The sequence below is a fragment of the Wasmannia auropunctata genome, unplaced genomic scaffold (assembly GCF_000956235.1).
Source record: "Wasmannia auropunctata unplaced genomic scaffold, wasmannia.A_1.0 LD336092.1, whole genome shotgun sequence".
NCBI lineage: Eukaryota > Metazoa > Arthropoda > Insecta > Hymenoptera > Formicidae > Wasmannia > Wasmannia auropunctata.
In genome coordinates, this window is record NW_012026798.1 from 1,667,714 (window position 1) to 1,687,029 (window position 19,316).

The 19,316-nt window shown below is 37.4% G+C and overlaps 2 protein-coding genes across 5 annotated transcripts in view; one reads left to right on the top strand and one right to left on the bottom strand.

Moving 5' to 3' along the window:
- LOC105462917 (lysine--tRNA ligase) overlaps window positions 1-19,316 on the top strand; it is a 139,772-nt gene that overhangs the window by 57,089 nt on the left and 63,367 nt on the right. The gene's annotated exons all lie outside the window — the stretch shown is intronic.
- Window positions 1-19,316, bottom strand: part of LOC105462920 (cysteine-rich secretory protein 1-like) — a 54,641-nt gene that overhangs the window by 5,365 nt on the left and 29,960 nt on the right. For 3 of the 4 annotated variants that reach the window (XR_976127.1, XM_011709840.1, XM_011709842.1), the window contains exons 2-5: window positions 9,911-10,010; window positions 8,658-8,794; window positions 2,567-2,712; window positions 1,726-1,932 (exon numbers count right to left, since the gene is read on the bottom strand). Coding sequence is in view for 3 of the 4 variants with exons in the window: in XM_011709840.1 (XP_011708142.1) it covers window positions 1,726-1,932; window positions 2,567-2,712; window positions 8,658-8,794; window positions 9,911-9,992 (572 nt within the window). In the remaining variant the exon portion in view is untranslated. Of the gene's footprint in view, window positions 1-1,725; window positions 1,933-2,566; window positions 2,713-8,657; window positions 8,795-9,910; window positions 10,011-13,367; window positions 13,418-19,316 lie in introns of those variants that run through there. The other variant, XM_011709843.1, reaches the window with a different exon arrangement.

The following is a 19,316-nucleotide window of genomic DNA, read 5'->3' on the forward strand; positions in this document are numbered from 1 at the left end:
GTCTTACACACACACACACACACACACACACACACACACACACACACACACACACACACATATATATATATATTTTATCCGGTACAACGAAAACCATAAGTATACTGAGAAAGTGTGCCATACTGGTGACAAAGAGAGCCGTCTAAGTGCCACAATGGGCATGACAAAGACGAACGAGCTATAACTCGAGCTGACGCTGCATATATTCCGCACCGGTGTCACCATTTTCCTTGTTTTCCTTGCTTACCTCGTTCCTCCTGTTCTCCCCCGAGCGGGTTACGTCGCTTACATACAGTGTATAAATATAGGATTTACATATTTCAGCGTGTCTAGGGAAAGCTTACGTGCCAGCTCTCACGCGCGCGCTTGAATACAACAGAGGTTATTTTTTGGTTCGTGAAAAAAACTGGGCTATATAATCAAGTTCGCGTACGAAGTACTTGAGGAAAGGTCACATCTTCTTTCGTATATAAAAAGAATTTAGCTTTGAATTATTGAATTCGCTACAACGTCGCACCGCAAGAAGTTATAAATACTCAAGACAGCAAGATCGCTGCACTCTGAGTGACTATATACAACATTGTTTTCCATTCAAGAATTCACTGATAGTACGTTTTCTCAAGTAACATTCTTCTTAGCTGCTTATGCAATCTATAGTTGATTCTTGAAAAAAAAAAAAAATTAAAGGAAGGAACTCAAATATTATTGTAACAAATACCTTCTGTTCCACAAATATGCTTTATTTTATTATTACGTATTGATTCCTAATAATATTTTTTTTATTCTTTTCGATATTTTATCGTTCTACAAATTTTTATTAATATAAAAATTAATTTCTTCAAAGAAAATTTTTAATTTTTTATAATACAAGATTAAAATTCTTGTTTAAATGTGACTATCTCTGTTAACGTAAAAAGCGTAATGTTTACGAGATTTAATCGAGCTTCCTATCCTCTTATTTAGCTCTTATTTTTTCGTATTAATGATTTAACAATCCGCTTTGACCTTCTCCCATTCAGCAAATGTCGATTTAACTAAGATCCGCTTTGACGATGCCGCGCACGCTACTTTCGCCAAGTTTACGGTTAACCGTTTCAATCCGCATTTCCCTCCAGCAAATTATTGCGTCAATTCCATGCTAATGAACTAAGTTCCAGCCGTGGCCCAATTGCAATTGCTGTTGCAGAAACAGCCGTGTATCATAACAGTCACGGCAAACGGCGCGCAACCCCGGCGAAAATAATTACACCGCGTTACTACCCTATCGATATAATTTGTATTTGTGTGTAACGTAATTGTTACACGTGCGCTCTATCGTATGGATTCGACAAAAAAAAAATAGGGAAAAAAACCTTTCGGCATTCAAACAACAAAATAACAGCGCGCGAGAATCATAATCTCCAATATATCGCGAACATTTTTTTGTGAAATTTAGATACAGGCGATGTGCCGCGCGGTACTGCACGAGTAATAAATATAACCCATACGAAAGATAAACTTAAGATCTCTCTCACGATAAAGAAGAAAAAAAAGAACACATATCCGGAATACATATCCGGAAGCGCGTTTTCTTTTTCAATTGAAGAACGCGTTTGACATAACCATCCGAGGGCTCTTTTACATGCATAGACGTTGTAAGTACGCAAGATGATGAAACTCCGATCCGCTTAACTGAGCGCTCTCGCTATCGAGCACGGTTCTTCGATTGTTCAACATTATACGTACCTCGGAGCGTAGTTGCAAACGTACATGTAGAAATCCTTGCCGAGCGGACCCTTGCCGCCGGTGCAATGGCTCACCCCGCATCCGACCAGATGTGTCGTCGCCCACACCACCTGCGTGTAATGGCCGATCTCGAGGATCTCATTCGTCGTATTGGGCCCGTACTTGAAGTCCTTGTACTCCATGTACCACATTCTGATGGGGAAGTTCCTGTGCAACATTCCGACGAGAATAATTCGGAGGGAGCAATCTCTCTATCTCTCTCTCTCGATTCCTATAGTCGCGCGGCGAATTGTCCGCGCGCAACGCAAAGCGTCCGCGCGCGTACTCCGGGATGATGTTTGTAAAGCCCACGGTTTCTGCATGGCGAAAATCTACGCTGTTGTCCAACGGCGGACTGTTTGTTCACGTAATCTAATTCTAACTTTGTTGACGGGAGAATTAATTACGATTAGCAATATCCTCTTTCAACACGGCGCGAAGCTAAATTTCCCGATGACACGGAACGTGATCTTTCGAAATTACACTCTTGCGACTCGCGGCGTATATATTCCGATGATTTTCGCAATTAAATCGTAAAATTCGAGACCTTGTCCAGCGGCGAGATTAATAATCATCCCGGGCGACGGGATATATATCTTTTCGAGAAGTTATCTTTTGATATGTAAATAATGAAGCCGGTGGCGAGGTAATTAACGGTGTGCATCTCCACGGCAGATGGACCGCCGCATATTTTCGCGGAATAAAGTCTGGCGCTCGTGCACGGAGTACATCTGTACAAATAGAGCGGACTGCAACGCGAAACTCGCTAACTAGAGGTAAACAAGATTTAATAATATCTCACCAGAGTGTGCGACCCGTACTGATGAATATGTTTTGTCCACTTTGTCCAAAGCCGTCCAGATACAGGCCGGTCGCATTGTCATGCACTAAACCGAGGCAGCGATCGGACCACCTCTGCGCTGCCTTCGCTAGACCGGAATGCCATTTCTAAAGCAAAGAAAAACATCCGACATAACAATATTATCAAATATGACGCTTTATCGTAGACAGAGCACCTCGGAAATTGCAATACTATACGAATATTCGGGACTGAAATGGAAAAATATTTCTAACGTCAAAACGTTAATTACTTTCAAATTGTAAGCTATCGAAAATTTCTTTTCGAATTGAGGATCATTGGACAACGAAATTCTAGATAACCAAATAGATAACTCTTCCAATGCGAGCGTTTAAACAATTACAAATAAATTCAAAGCTGAATGTTAACGAATTTGGTAGAAAAATATGCTTAACCTACTTTTGATTAGAAAGAAAATGGCTACAAATTAGGCAAGGGGCGTAATTGAAAGGCTCTGTGCATTATATTCAGAAATAGCTTAAAGTTTAATTAAATACGTATAATACAACTGCGTTTTACAAGTGCAAGAAGTTTTTTTTTCACGTCTGCGCGCATACGTAAACTCCCGGCAAAAGTTTCTTGACTTTCCTGTGGCTCCTTAATTGCTCGTTATATGCAAATATCGTGCTTTCAAAGCACATAATGTTCGCCCCCGTAGAGGCGAAGCCCGCGTTCTCAAAAGTTTCACGAAGAAAGATGCTGCGCTTCTTATTTATTTATTTTTTTTTTTTTTTGTTATTTCTCATATTTCTCCTCTTCATTCCCCTATATTTCCCGAACTCGATAGTAAATTATAACTGCGCGTTAATTCTCTGTAATGAACCGCATTTATAGTTGCAAGAACTGCAACTACGTAACTTGACTACGTAAAAAAAAAACGGCCAAAAGTTACGCCGTGATGCTCCGATATTGCATTCTACGCGCCTACGTTAAACTTGAGAAAGTCGGAACCTAAGTCCTAGAGCGGGGTTCCTTAATCAGAGGCGCTCCTTGATTTATGCATCTCGGAGTGAGGAGGACTGCTTTCTTGCTTAGGTATATAAAGTTGACTCTGAATTCTAACAAGTACCAGATGCAATATCCTGTTACGCACAATATGCTTTGAAATTTTTAATTATGCTTTATAGAAGATATAGCTCGGTATATAAACATTATATTTTATAAATTAACATTTATATATTTATGTATCGTTATGTTAGCTCTCTCTCTCTCTCCCCTCCTATTCGCTTTCTCTGCCTGTCTCTCTCTCTTTCTTTTTCTTCCCCTCTTATAATTTATAAATATAACAAAGCACAATAATATTTTATAAATGAGAATACTCAGAAATTATTTATAAGTGAATATAGAAAAATTAAGAAAGATAAACGGTAATTCTTATTTTCTATTACGAGATGTTACGTTAAAAATATAAAAATTGTAAATGTCTAAAAAAATCGATTAATCATGATTTTTTCAATAAATATCAACATGATTATTAATTAATAATAATAATCTGCTGAATGAAAGATGTAATATTTCGTTGGACCCATTCGTGATATTACTTGTTGTTAGCCCCCATACGTTGACTCTATACTGAATCGATAGAATCGAAGGATACCGCGGTCATTCTCTCCTCGAGAAACTCGCATCGCGCGCCTCGAGTTTCGCCGAGAAACCCCAGATAACAGTCGCATCTACGGCGTAACTCCTGCCGAAAGTAGCTTTTACGGTGACGTCGCTGGTAGTTTCCGTGGGAAAAGAATTTAAGTGGGAAGTCGTGTAACTTATAACCAAGCTTGAGATTGGCGGCGCGAAGGAAACGACGAGTAAACGCGACGAGCAGACCCAGAGATGGTCTAACCACGTAGACACACCTGGCCGCGTCTACAAATATACCGGATTTTCCGGGAAGATATTTTACCAGGCCAACTATGAGAGTCGACTTCAAATGCTCGAAAACTTGTGCAATTATAACAAAAAAAAATAGTTAATCACAAAATAATTTAATTCATTAATATTTTAATCATAATTATAATTACACGTATACCGTCATAACTAAAAGTTGCTGGAAAAAAAAAAATTGTGTTAGCAGTCATACAGCAGTCATTTGATTCCAACTTCCTCTTTGCATATTTCTTACGCTTTTATTATTGCGTCTGCTTTTGTTTCCTTATAGAGAAGAAAAGGCGATTGAGTTAATCTGCATTTCGATTTGTTTCGGTTAAACTACCAACCGCGGTGGATATCGCCTTTCCTTCTGAAATCTCCTGCGCTGTATCGCCGTGAGAAACAACGGGAAGTGAGTGATATATAGTACACATACATGTTTATATATAGATCGGATAATAACGTCGATGCAGGCGGAAATTGAAATCTTGCACCGTACTCGACGGCGAACCTCGAAAATTCAGTTTTCTGATCAAGTAAACCGCTTCGTAAGGTAAATCTCTGATAAAACCCGCTATTTTGTATGCACAAGCACATTTAACATCTTAATATCGAGCGTTCATTGAGCAATAGAAATATATCCGTAAGAATAAATTTACGTTTTGATACAACATTATTTTACATATTACATATATATAAATATCTCATATGTAAAATAATTACAATTGTATAATTACAATTAAATACAAGACAAATGTTCACGGCATAATTAATATACTTTTATACTTTTGTTGGTCTTTTCATAATTATTTGTGTTATAAATATATACAATACTGATATTTATTGTTATAAATATATACAATACTGATATTTGTATTATAAATTCATACCGATATTTGCAGTTGAAATTATTTACAGTTAAATAATCTGTTTTACCATTATTTAATTATCCATTATTCTCGAAATATCGGCGTGCATCTTATTATCATGCTTTATTATCCAAACAGAAGAAAGTCACGTGTTGCAGACAATAATTGGTGCAGGATTTACATTCAGCATTTCTGATAATTTTCCACAGAAATACGGAAAATCGCGAAACGAGCGGATAACGAGCGCTTTCGCCGCTTAATTTTAATCAGTCCAATTAACGGCACGCGTTATCTACTGCGAAGTTGCCAAAAACTCAAATTAAATGCGCATTGTACACGAGAAAGTTGAATTACGTTACTGCTGTATTTATTATACTGCTTTTGTTGCGTTTCCAGAAGAGTGCCTCCTCATTTGTGGCCGGTAATTATTTCTCTGAATATTATCCGTACAAATTTTACAAAGAATATAAACCTATATAAATCTTTGTGTTTTCTAGTTTCATAACATGATATCATTGGATAATATAAATTTAGATTTTTGAACAGCTATTATATTATATGATTTAGAAGTTTGTGAATTGATCTCATAAAAATAAACTTGAATTGCCAGTATCTTTTAAATTAAAAATCAAGTATTGAATAATTTATATTGCTATATATTTTCCCCAAAAATAATGTATGATGTATAAATATAAAATAGTAAAGCATTTTTAATTCAAATTTTAATAATAGTTCAATAACATTTAAATAACATCTTATCTCTCAAGTATATAGATACATGGCAATATATTTATTTTAGAGAGAAAGAGAGAAAGAGAGAGGACGGAGAATCAATATTATTTTACATTTGATCACAAATTTATTTATATCAGTTTATTAAATTATTTTAAAATATGTCACCTAGAACTCAAGTGTGTAAAATATTAAAGTTACATTATAATTAATTCAACTGAAACAAAATAATCTGTCGATATCGACATTGAGACTGTAGTGCATTCGAAAGGCTATTTCTATTTTTGAAAGAAGTGAGAGATACGCGGAGCGAAAAAGAGTTTGGAAGGATCCTATTTTGAAAAGTGGCAACGTATTGTCGAAGGCACATCGAAAGATGAGAATCTTGGAAAATCGATAGAATTTCAAAGCGAGCATCCCTACCATTATTCGAACAGGCTACGAAACCGCTCGGTCGCATTATTCACGAATACTGCGCGAAGGAATCTCAGCTTCAAGTAAAGCTGATATCCAAAAATCCAGAGATTCTTGAAACTTCAAATTTAATAATAATATATTGTAATAAAATTACATTTAACACACATTTGAATCAAAATTCTTGTAAAACGTGGATTTATATGACACTGTTTAATATTATTAGCAATATTTAATATTATTACAATATTTTATGTCATTCCGTTATCCAATATTATTCGTCCTCTGTAATTACTCGAAATATACGAGAGAAAAAAGTGGCTTTGTCTCTTTATCGTTCAAAGTAGCTTTTAAATTGATGTAAAAGGTTTGTCATTTTTCTATCAAACTTTATATTAAACAAAGTTAAAAACCGAACTGTTTTAAAAAGAGAAATAAAAAATTTCTTTCTAAAAAGAACACAAAGTATGCTGAAGTCCGCGGCGGTACTTTGGCTTCGATTTTGCTGAACTTTCAACTTCTTTTTTGACTGATACGCGACAAACTTTTTGCACCAACCTAATAGACGATCATGTCTGCAAGAATAGCGTTCGCATTACACATCTTTCTTTTACTCTCCTGATGACCCATTTCAGATGATCGATAGTGAAACTTATAAGGTGCGTAAAAATTTAGCGCGTTTGTCACTATAAAGCTCGAAAAAGCATCTTATATCACAGCCTTGATAAAATTTCTTGCCGTGTTCCCATTATTTTCCATCGTTTTTCCATCATTTGCGAAAAATAACAAAAATATGCCGTCGCGAGTAGATGCAACATAATGACAAGTATATCAAAAGCATCCGATATCGGCTATCGGTCGCGCCGTCGCCGTCGTCGCGATGTAGCGACGACAGCGGACAAAAAGCGAGCATTTGTGAAATATCGTGATGAACTGCCGATGCAATTTATAGAAAGGTGGTTATCGCGCCGCACCGGCGAAAGTTCTCGTAAACGTTCCCGATGAAGCGCGTAACGTCTACTTCCGCTCCGCCCCCCCCCCCCCCCGACGAAACCAATTTTACTTTGAAGTTCGAGTCACGCGGACAGGCGTCGATCAACGGAAATAGGGTATATCGATCTCGTGTCTCGCCGCGCGAATACTTGCGTTTGTACATACGTCTAGCGGACGCAGAAGACGCCGCACCGGTGTAAGTTATTCTCTTGTAAACCGTTTAGCGTTCGATCCCGCAGCGATTCACAATCAAGTGACATCTGACTTCGTGGATCTATGTCTAACAAATGACTTTTCTCGCGCTGCACACTGTACGTAAATATATTTATGCGCGTAAAACAGAAACTCGGGATTTAAACACGAAAAACTTGTATAATTAGAAGAGCGCGGAATTATCTACAAACCGTTTATTGCTGTTATTTTGTTTTTCTTAACTCGATCAAACTGTATTATAAATTGACTTGTGCACATATTTATAATCATTGATTCATTATTATTTATAATCATTGATACTATTTTTTTTTGTTTAACATCTCTTAGATTTTTTTCACTACTTCTAACTTAATTCTTTCTCACCGCTGAACGACGAATAAATTATGAACATTTCTTTTATACCCTAACCACTTTCACGTTTTTATACTCTAATTTTATGACTCTGTTAATGATATATTTATTATATTTAATTTATTTTATACACATTGTTTTATATTGTAATTTATATAATGCTTTCAGTTTTGATAGCCTTTCTTCAATTCTGTTTTTATTATGTTTTTTTTTTATCAACTTTATGCTTACTCATTAATATTCATATTTATTTCTGATGTATAATATTCATAATATTCCTTTCATGTTAGGTATATTTTATTTATTTCGTTATTTCAGTCAATTACATAAATCTTATAATTCTTATCACTACTGATGAAGATCGTTAAAACATTCACGTGCTTTATCCTTGAATTTGATTTTTTAAATAAACGAAGACTGTCTTATTTTAAACAACATCGCCGTTGATCTATCTAATCGCTTCTCCTAATTACTTTTGTATAGACGAGCTAATCATATTCTCTTTATTATGTTATTATTGCACGATCAAATGTTCTGAGATCCCGAAGATGGGATTTTCTTCCCTTGTTAGACGGGAATAAGAATGGAATTCTTACCATGACGAGCATGTTGGCGGCAGATGGCTTGACCTGCGTGCGAAAGTAATTGTGGGTGTCCACGATCTTTTGCCGTATCTTGCTGCTGGTGGTCCTTATTAAATTGACGGGAACTCTGTCGCCGTACAGTCGTGGCGCTGAAATCAAAAAAGGAGATACCTCCTTCCAATAACCGACATCTGTCGCCGACGAGGGCCTGGAATCCGGCCCGACAGCACTGCCGACTACTCATTTCCCCTTCGCGAGAAGCAAAGGGGAAGAGCTTGACCAGATCATGCGAGAACGAAGGGCGGGGCGCATTTTGCTCCCCGGCAAAGTATATATGTCAATCAGGACATAGAAAAATATGAGAATAAGAGTACAGGATTCCGTGTAACTAAAGATGCGGAAGTTCGTGTTTGTTTCATGATGTGCCGTTCGATTTTCCGTTTGTTCGCAACGCGACGTGTCGCAAGGTCTCCAGATTATTTCGGAAAATACTCGTATGCCTCCGGCTGAAAAACGGAAAACGTTTCGAAACGGATGCTATTTTTGCCATCGCGTGCGCCATCGATGTCCTTTCAGTTGCTGTTTCGACGTCTTATTGTTTCCGCATATACATATCTGTATATATATATATATATATATACATATAGTCGCTCGGTAAAAGCATAATATTTTCTTCATTTTTATCGTCCAGAGATTGTCAGAATCGGGAATCTATCGTAAAACAATTTCGCGGATAGCAATATCGCGTGTATTTCTGAACAGTCGGCGGATACACATAGCCTTTCGAGATCGGCTTACTGTCGTTATACGCGAAAGAACAAGCGACGGCGGTTTTCTTCAATCACTATCGTGAAGTGATTCTCCGCAGCCTCGTCCCGATCAAAATCGACTTTCCGCCCGCTCGCGACGTATCGAGCGGCTCTCCGATTCTTTCGGAAGATACTCGTAAAGGAATGTCCGTATGATAGGATAACGGTGAAAACGGCGAGCGTTTGGATCGTATATCTTTTCCGGATAGTTATACGATACGTTTCTTTGATATTCTCGTGTACGAATATTTATCCGGGGGGAAAACCCCACACGAACTTCTCAGAACGTTCGCGGGACGCGCAAACACGGCCAACAAGTCGAGCGATAATTAATAGAAGAATAATTCATCGAAAGAGGCAAGTTCTCTGAATTTCTTTAAAGCGATTTATCTCGGCAATAATATTTTCCCGCAATAACTGCTCGTGAAAGCTACTTATTAATAAACGTTTACTCACTGGGCTTGCTTCTGTGGATTTTTCGCGGTACAGCAGCCGGCAGCGCCAGAGCCACTAAGACAATTATCCAAAGCCACTTCATTGTTTCCGGTTATATGAGCTGAAACATGAAATGGGGCCGTTTATATTCCAGGTGTTCTTGCCGCCGAGTTCTGTTCTATTAATATACAAAAAGCGCTGAAAAATTATATTATTAATGCCCAAACTTGGAAGATCGTATTGAATATTCAAAAATGAGCTGAAAGTTTTCTTAAAACTGGTAAGACATCCTTCTTTCGTGCATTTACATTACGAGCGTTTATGTAATTGGCCTTTCGTAAATTTATTCGTTTGTCCTTATTACCTATCCTTATTACCTATTCGTTCTCTTTAACTTTACTTAAACAACTTTACTTTTAACGTAACAGTTAATCTCCTAAGATAATCAGTGTTGAAAATTGAAAAAAAATACGAGATAATGAGCTCTCTCTCTCTCTCTCTCTCTTTAATGTTTTGCTAAAGGAAAATCGACTTCGTATCGGTCAAAGAAACTGCGAACGAACGCTCGTGCGTACGTACGTTTTTTTCATCTCTGTACATACGATTGTATTTCGATCAATCTTTCTCTCTCCTGGTCTTGTTAGTCATTCGGTCGTCGAACTTTTCCAGCGCGCGCGGCAGCGTACATGCACATGTGCGCGGCGGTCTCAGTCGAGCGACACGACATTCGCACCTGTGTGCGGCTCATTAATCACCATTCGCCTCGTCAACGGCAAATTTCATTATTTCTCGCCCGCGAAACTGTGTGTCCACGGGCGTAGCGTTATCAACCCCGCTATCAACCCTGACAACGCCGCCGCTATCATCAATAGCGCGGCGCCCTTCGCGGTGGTAAACGTCAAAGGCAAATGGCACGTACGAAGACAGATTACGTTGAACGGCATTCGCGTTCGCGCAACAGCTCTCGCCAAACGAACAAAATCCCTCGATTCTTTCTTTTTTTTTTTAAATCGGTTCACTAGGCAACAATGAAATATTTTCAATGAGACTCGATAGTGTTTTCAAATCCCTCCCCGATTAAATCGAAGAATTCTAAAGCTAAAATTTGATTATTTTTTAATATTTTTGAAACGTTGATAAGTTAGTTTTAATCTTATTGTTAGTTAGAATTTCCACACCGTTAAATATTTTTCATTAGTTGACATATATTAGTAAAGACCGATAGAAAATATTAAATAACAGCTATTTATATTTTTGCAATCTGCAACTGATCTATTTAAGCTAAGTGATTGATGTATAATTTTGATAAATTTAATTCTTTTAAATTAGTCTTCAATTATCAGGAGTTAAATGTGTAGAGATCAGATATTTATTAAGATGATTAATTAAAATTTTCAGAATAAATTTTAAAAGCGCTTTCTATGATCGGAGGCTGGATCTTGGTGCCTATAATAATAAATTTCTATATGAATTTTTTAAATTGAATTAGTGAATTATTTCAAGTGAATTATTTAATTTTATTTCATAATGAATTTCTTCGTAGTGTTTTAAAATGCTTGTTCGCGTCGAATTATTAAACGTTAAATATCAATTTAATTATGATCTCACTGTTTCTACTTCAGCTTATGATTGCGTTGATTGCGTTACAAGTCCAACATTAATTCGACGCGCAGTTAGGCCGAATAATGAATTTAACATTCATACGGAAATATTATCAGGCACTAAGATCCAGCCTCGACCACAAAAAGCGCTCTTAAAATTTATTTGTGATATTCACTTACGCGGTCTAGTAGTTCATCTCAACCATAAAAAGCGCTATTAAAATTTATTTGTGATATTTACTTACAGTTCCTCTACTATTGTTTATATGTAAAATTTTTCGATTGTACATAGCATCCACCTAATACCGACTGAAGTCTTAATACACGTATCATTATCAAATGTAAAAATCATAAAACTGTATCTACGTAGTTGAACAATATTATTTTCTCTTTAATACGTTCTCTTTAATACGAGCCTTTTTAGATGACGAGACCAAAGCTCATCTTCTTCGTCTGTTCTATCTGACTGGGAAGACTTTGAGGACTCCGGAGTATCAAAGGAATGCAAAAAGCTTCGACCAAGCTGAACGACATCAAAGGCACATTTTGTTTCTCCTCAGTTCTGCGCACATTCTTATGTCCGCCACTTTTCATTTTCCCTTTTTGAATATACATATACATCCTCCGTCTTCCGACGGACGAAAGATATTCCGATTCTCCTCCCCTTCTATGCGCCGCTTTTCTCCCTCGTAGACGGGGCGTATGCAAAATAGTTTAAGACAGATGATACATATGGATGCCCCTTGGCACGCTTCTCGCGTTGATTAGATTTTGATGATTCAATCTTGAAATTGACATAGGAAAACGTAAAGCATCCGCTCGTTCAGTTTGACGTGACTCAAAGTAAGAATTAATAACGCAAGCTTCTAAATTATCTTTGATTAAACATTTTTCCATATTTTATCGTGTAATATTATACATTTCATTTGTTTTTAATATTGAATACATTTTAACAATTTTGTTTTATTTGTAAAGCATAAAATTTTATATTATATCAATTTGTAATTTATATTGTATCATTTCATCGATATCAAAAGATTTATTACACACAGAGTGTATACATACGTGATATCTTTTAAATATACGACCTGCATGCCAGATTTGGCTGAATAAAGACTTTGCTAATATCCAGTGCATTAATATTTGAAGTCCTCGGAAAGTACTCATGATTTCTCGGGAAACGCTAATGCGAGCTCACCAAACATCCTGCCGGAATTTCGTACAGACTGTTGCTGTTTGCTTCGACGACATGCTAAGCATATGACGTGCGGAATCCGAGTCGTAATAACTATTTGCAATTTTGTTGGTCAGTTTGGTCAGTTACGCGTGTTTGAGGAGCGACGAAACAACGCGAGTGACAGCAGAGTTTCTCCAATTCGGGAATTCTCGAAAGTAACGATCTTGTCCAAGCGTACGTAATAATTTTCATCGCGATTGCCTTTCAGCTCACAAAGCCAAACGCCGCTTCGTGAAGTTTTTTTTTTTTTTTAAATTTTGCCGTTTATATCAGTTTTTATTTTCGACTTAACAAGTCTTGCTAAGAATTCCGTCTTTGTCTACCTACATTATCGCAGCGTCTATATTTTCTGTGTAGGTAGTATAAAAGAAAAGAATTTTTATCAGAGAACTTTTTTTACGATCTATAGCTTTTATGCTTCGGTTGCAAATGCGTTTTGCATGCGAAAGTACGATGTAAAAGTTAAATGAACTGAAGACGTAAAAAAATGCAAACATGTGTATACGAGCTTAAAATTAAAATCGCCATAATTTTTACTGGCCAATTATCACGAATTTCATAATCCCTATATGCTACGCAGGGATTATATAACAATTGTCGTTGTCCAAATATGTATTATTATTAAGATTTTATATTATACCGTGCAAACTCTTTGACATTTAGGACTTGTCTTCGCCTTGGCATTATTTCCAAATCGTATGTGACAGCACAAACCCACTCCTTTGTCGAAGCGTATGTGCGGTGCTCGTGGCTCGCCCCCTTCCCCTTTCCCCGAGGGTTAAAAGGATATGACGGCGTCGTATAGTACTACCACATGTTCCACATTTATTGCACGTTTGATGTGCAGCATAGTGTAGATAGATATAGTTTATTCTAATGCGAGTGCGCGCGGTACGCCTTTATAGCGCAACGCCGCAGTGGTAGAGGCGAAGTGAGGTCAGCCGTGTCTAACCACAACCGTCGTTTTCACTGAAGCCATCCACTTAAAATATATGTTACCGCTCAATTTACCCGCGTGCTCGATCTTGTTTCTATTATTTACCTTATTATTATCTATCTCGTGACTTGTATTGAAATTTATTATTTATATAGTTTAATGAACTATAGTGCAATAATGGATAGGAGCACCATAATATGAGAGATATATTAAAATGTTATAGAAGCGCTATTACTCTGAATTAAAATTAATTTCACCGGGTTTTTTCAAGGGCGATTCTCGTACTAATGGACGGTGGAAAATTAATGAGGACGATTGACTGTCACAAGGGACGATTCTTTTGTCGGATGGAGTTGGTTATTGCGAGATTCATTACACTCCACGTTACATAGGGGAATAAAGGGGCTGACGCTCCTTTCATCAAGAGTCAAAAGCGGCAGTTCGTCAATAATTCAGAGGAAATTTCCGACCGAGGATAAGCCCGACGGCAACCGCATTTAATTTGCGACAAAGTCCGTGGTCGACGACGGAGTATACCGTGAGACGACGACGCGACGGTGCGGGCGCGGCGACGCGAGTGCGCGCGTTACCGCGTGAAACATGCAGCGCGTAATATCGGCCGCGTGTAAATTGCTCATAAATATTTTCACTTAATTTCGCAAATCAAGAGTGCGTCGCGTGGCTAACAACCGTTCCGGTAAGCCCCTCGGTAACACTTCGTTCATAATTAAAATCATAATTGCGAAGTAGCCGGCCGACTGCGCGAGATGATCTATAACTTCACGTTTTGGCGAACGCGAAGTTCAGGATTTAATGTCGCGAGACAATTCTCGATATATGTGCTGCAAATACGAAGCATTCATCAATGTAGCAGAATTTAACATGTGATCAATGACAATGTGTCAATTATTCGTATTTGTATATATTAATAATTAACGGAAATACGGAAAATCAACTTTCACGCGTTTTCAGATATAGCGCGATTGAATTAATTAATATATGTATTTCGAAACTTGAAGGTGAATATATATTTTTTCTAGGAAAAATTAATTTTAATTAAATTTAATTTAATTAAGTTAAAAAATTTTTAAATGAAAAAATTAATTAAAAGAGAGAGTATAATAAAAAAGAGAGATTTTTTGAACTTAATTATAATAATTATATCTGCAGTCTGTCGAGCTGTATGTAAGCAGTTATCATCTTTCTTTGTACTTATATTTTTGAGATATGATAAAGTGGTGATTTATTACAGCTATAAAATCGTTATTGTGTAACGTATAGAATTTATGGAGAAACGTATCTAAACGTTGATATAATACGATTATGTCGTTTGCTCCCCTCGTTGCAGCAGCACAAAAGTCGAATTACAAGGCCGCGGACGACCTCTTTGACTCACCGTCTCGTGGTCGGAAACGGGAAACTTTATCGATAGTTTCGCATTCCCCGCCATTAAACGCGGCTTTCGCATTCAGCTGAATCCCGAAGTATCTCGCTAATGGGTACACCTGGGCTTTTGTGCGTTAAACTCCGAATGAATCGTCACCGCATTGCCGCGGCGACGTCGCTACTAACGAACGAAGGCATAAATCGACTGTTATTTCGCGGCGCGCATGCAGGCGCATTATATATTTTTTTAATAAAAAACTCTATGGAAATAACACGGGCGCAATACGGCCTGCAATTTGAGGCAGCAAAGCTACAAAGAGCCCCCGATTACGAAGTATCGCGTGGCATATATTGAAATATCATTCCGATAGTGAATATCGAAATTGCAGAACCATTTTTCATCTCGCGGATTTTTTTTTTGCCGAGACCTCGAATGAAAGCGGTTTACTTTAAATGCGTTTTGCCTGTTTGTGAAAACATTATATGAAAATTATAATAACAGATTAAAAACATAACGTGTGGAAAATACGAGTCGTTTAATATTTTTTGAATAATATACTTACATATTGACTTTTAATTTTCTTTTACAAACAATCGTCTTCTTTTTATTATGTTTTTGATATACTAAATTATTAGATTATTATTTGCAGTCTTAAAATAAATTTGCGACTTAATTAATGTACAAATTAAAAATCTTAAATCTTATAATTGGTATTTATTCCGAAATTTCCTAACTGGTATTCGCAGGTTTAATGTACAAAACTTTAAATTAATGTATCTTTGCTTAAAGTTAACATACATTAATATAAATTGAAGAATTTTTTTTTATTTCGGAGATTAAAATCCGAGGCATAAATTTATGTAACTTAAAATTATGTAAATTTATGAAAAACATTTATTGTAAATAATTTCTTACAACGCTGTTTGAAGGTTTATTGAAAAAATGATGTGTAATTGAAAATTTATCCGGATGTATTGAACTCGCGAATACCGAAGGAAATTTAGGAAATTTCTAAATTTATAATATATCATGGATTAAGCAATTTAAATCTTACAAAAAATGTTTGTGCAAATTCTTTTAAAAGTATGGTTCTACCGCTAATTATATTCTTAGTTGGATATCATATATAACATTTTATATACAGTATTTGCGCATATATTTTCCAACGATTTCCGACTTGGAAGTCAACGAAGTAAATTGCAAATTTCCATTGTGTCGCGGTACACGATGATCAAACAGCCGATGGGTGCACATTCGACGGGAGTGAGTGCTCGCTGGAAACGTTTTCTAGAAGTACTCTCTCGTGCATATTCATGGTGGTTGGCTGAACACTCGATCGATTGCCAATAGACACCACGAGCCAATATGGAGGCTAATTCCGAACGTGAAAACGTTAGCCACGCGGTCCGTACAGAGACGAATAAAATAAACTACAAGATAATAGAAATTGGACGTAATAAACTAGATCAAGTGCGGACGAATTGAATTTATCAATAGTAAATCAAGCAAAAGATATATCAGATTCGCAGTTTAATATAGAACATATGAGATCGTATACTATAGTGAACCTTATAAATCATGAGCTCAGTCTCTTAAGTATTCCTGAACTTTTGAAATATTGACATTGCAATCGCGAAGCGCAACATGGGCGGAATGAATCAGAAATTTTGAAAGCGATAAATTGGAAAATTGGGCGAGTAACTAAAATTGCTAACTGTTACAAAATAAATGACTCGAATGAGAATTACGCTTTCGTAATGCGTTTTTTCGCGATTCTCTGTACGATTCTACGGATTCACACGTTATTTTAGAAATGACCGGGGTCGAAGATAAAAACAAAATGAATTTCAAACGGACCGTGGTAGTGGCGCATAATGATTTTTCTCTTTTTACGAGCACACGGGTAAATGTGCAACGTTTTATTTTTTCTTAATGCGACGCGAATACGTGCCGAGTGTACATAGCGGACAATGATTTTTGCACGAAAGCTCGACGCGACATAATGCACCCTTTCGCACCCTCAGCAGCTGCAACGTTTTCCCCCATTGCATAAAGTAGATACGGAGGTGCACGATGTGGACATCTCCGGGTGACCGGCTTATGTATAATGCATTGCGGTTGGAAACGCTCGTTTGACTGTCAATATCAATGTCAACCGACTGTCCAAATTGTAACGGCCGGTCCTCCAACATCCAGGAGTCAAGCAAACGAACGGCGTCATAATGGCACACACATGTTGCTTAAGGTTAACAATTTTGTATTCGCATTGTAACGCGTATTTGCAATGCATATACCGCCGATTTCACCTTAAGTCTCGCGGTGATTGCGAAATTGAACCGAGGCGAATTGAATTGAGGTGAAAAGTGAATACAGCGTGTGTTATATTAAATAAAAAACTATAGGTATTTCCAACTTCCAATGCGCTGAGCATCCCACTTTCCAGAATAACACAATCACAACAAACATCGGATAAATTAAAAGATAAACTAGCCTCTCAAAAATTTACATCTTCGTGAGGAGCTAATTGTGAAAATTTAATAAAACCCGCATTCGAAGGTGAGGAGAAACTCGCACAGTTTTCGTTGCGCCAGTCACCCGCACTTTTATTTTCTATTTTTGCAATCACGAGGCAAATGAAAACTCGGCTTTCTCAACTCGAGGAAGGATAAAGACGCGCCAGTAAATATGTACGTGAACTTCCTCCGGGTAAAAGGGGGTTCGTGGAGGTTAAGCTTTACCCCATCCTCTCGCGTCTTCGTCGAATTAATGGGCGCTCGCTACAGCGGGCGCATTTACTCGATATTTTACTCGTGCCCTAGCGCATTGGAAAAAGTTTAACGGCGGCGTTTTTCCACAGCGACAAAAAGGAGCGGCCATCAACGGTTGCTCCCTCCTTCCCCCCTTTCCCGTCCCAACACGCCGCCACCCTTCGTTGTCTGTCGCTCGACAGCTCGTAGACTTCCAACCCTTTCTACAGCGAAAAATTCTCGCCACCTCACTGGAGGGTGAAAATCGGAACGATCGGTGGCCATGCGAAAGGAGGACAATTTGCTTCGTGATTGCAACCATCCGCCTTACGTATCCTTTATGGCTGCGAGAGTATACAGCTGTGAGTACCTATCCTCGATGATTTTTAGGGAAGTATTACACTATTAAATATATGGTGTCAAACACTGAACCTTATTTACGTCGCCACTGTTCCTACTTAATAAATAGTTATTTTTAATTAAAACAGTGGAGTTAAATAATTTAAAATAGTTTAAATTTAATCCAAATTTGAATTAAATTTCATTGTTTTATTAAAAAATAACTATTTATTACGTAGGAGCAGTGGCGACTTGAATAAGATTCAATTTGACACTATAGATTTAACAGTGTATATCGAGAAGTACGACCTTTAAAACACCGCAAATAATATTTTTAAGTGACACATCAAATTTTAATTCGTTGAAATATAAAAAAATTCTTACTCTATTGATGGTTGAAAATACGAAAAAAATATGAAAAAAATGCATATTTTTAATTAATTTTTAGAAGTTCATAAAAAGAATGATACGTTTCTATTTTTTGTGCTCGTCAGACTTTATTACGACGGAATTTTGACTTAATTACGGAGATATTTCATGGTGAATATAACGATATTAAATGCCAAGTATAAAGACAGCGTGAAAAAAATGGTATTTGACCTACTTTTCGTTAAAATCAACTGCAAGTTCGTTTGTAATATATTCGGTACATTAATTTAGAGCAACGCGCGGCGCAAACGAACGGGGGTGTTAAAGACAAGAGAGAAAAATATCCGCGCCAGCTGACGATGCCGGCACTTGAATGGTGTTACGTTGCCCGTGCACCGGGTAGAACCGGTGTTGTGCGGATACCCCATAAGCTCCATATACAATCTCGAATCCCCCAGGTTTACCGCAGCAGCAAGCAGCGCGGTAAATGGTCTGAGGCATCGTTCGCCCCCCTGAACCGCGCTCGGGAAAGGAGAGAAGACGAGAGAGAGAGAGAGAGAGAGAGAGAGAGAGAGAGAGGGAGAGAGAATAGAAAGCGAAACGTGTACGCAATGTCAAGATGTTCGAGTCGAATTCCGGCTGACAAGACAAGGAATTATGTCGTATTTGCGGCAGACGTCGATCGTGAAACACATGCTTATCGTCGATCCCATTAGAACATAAAGCCAAAATCCTCGCTTATATAAGGAGGATTATATCTCTCAATATGTCACGTGCGAATCGAACATCTGTCTGTTGACGTATCAGTAG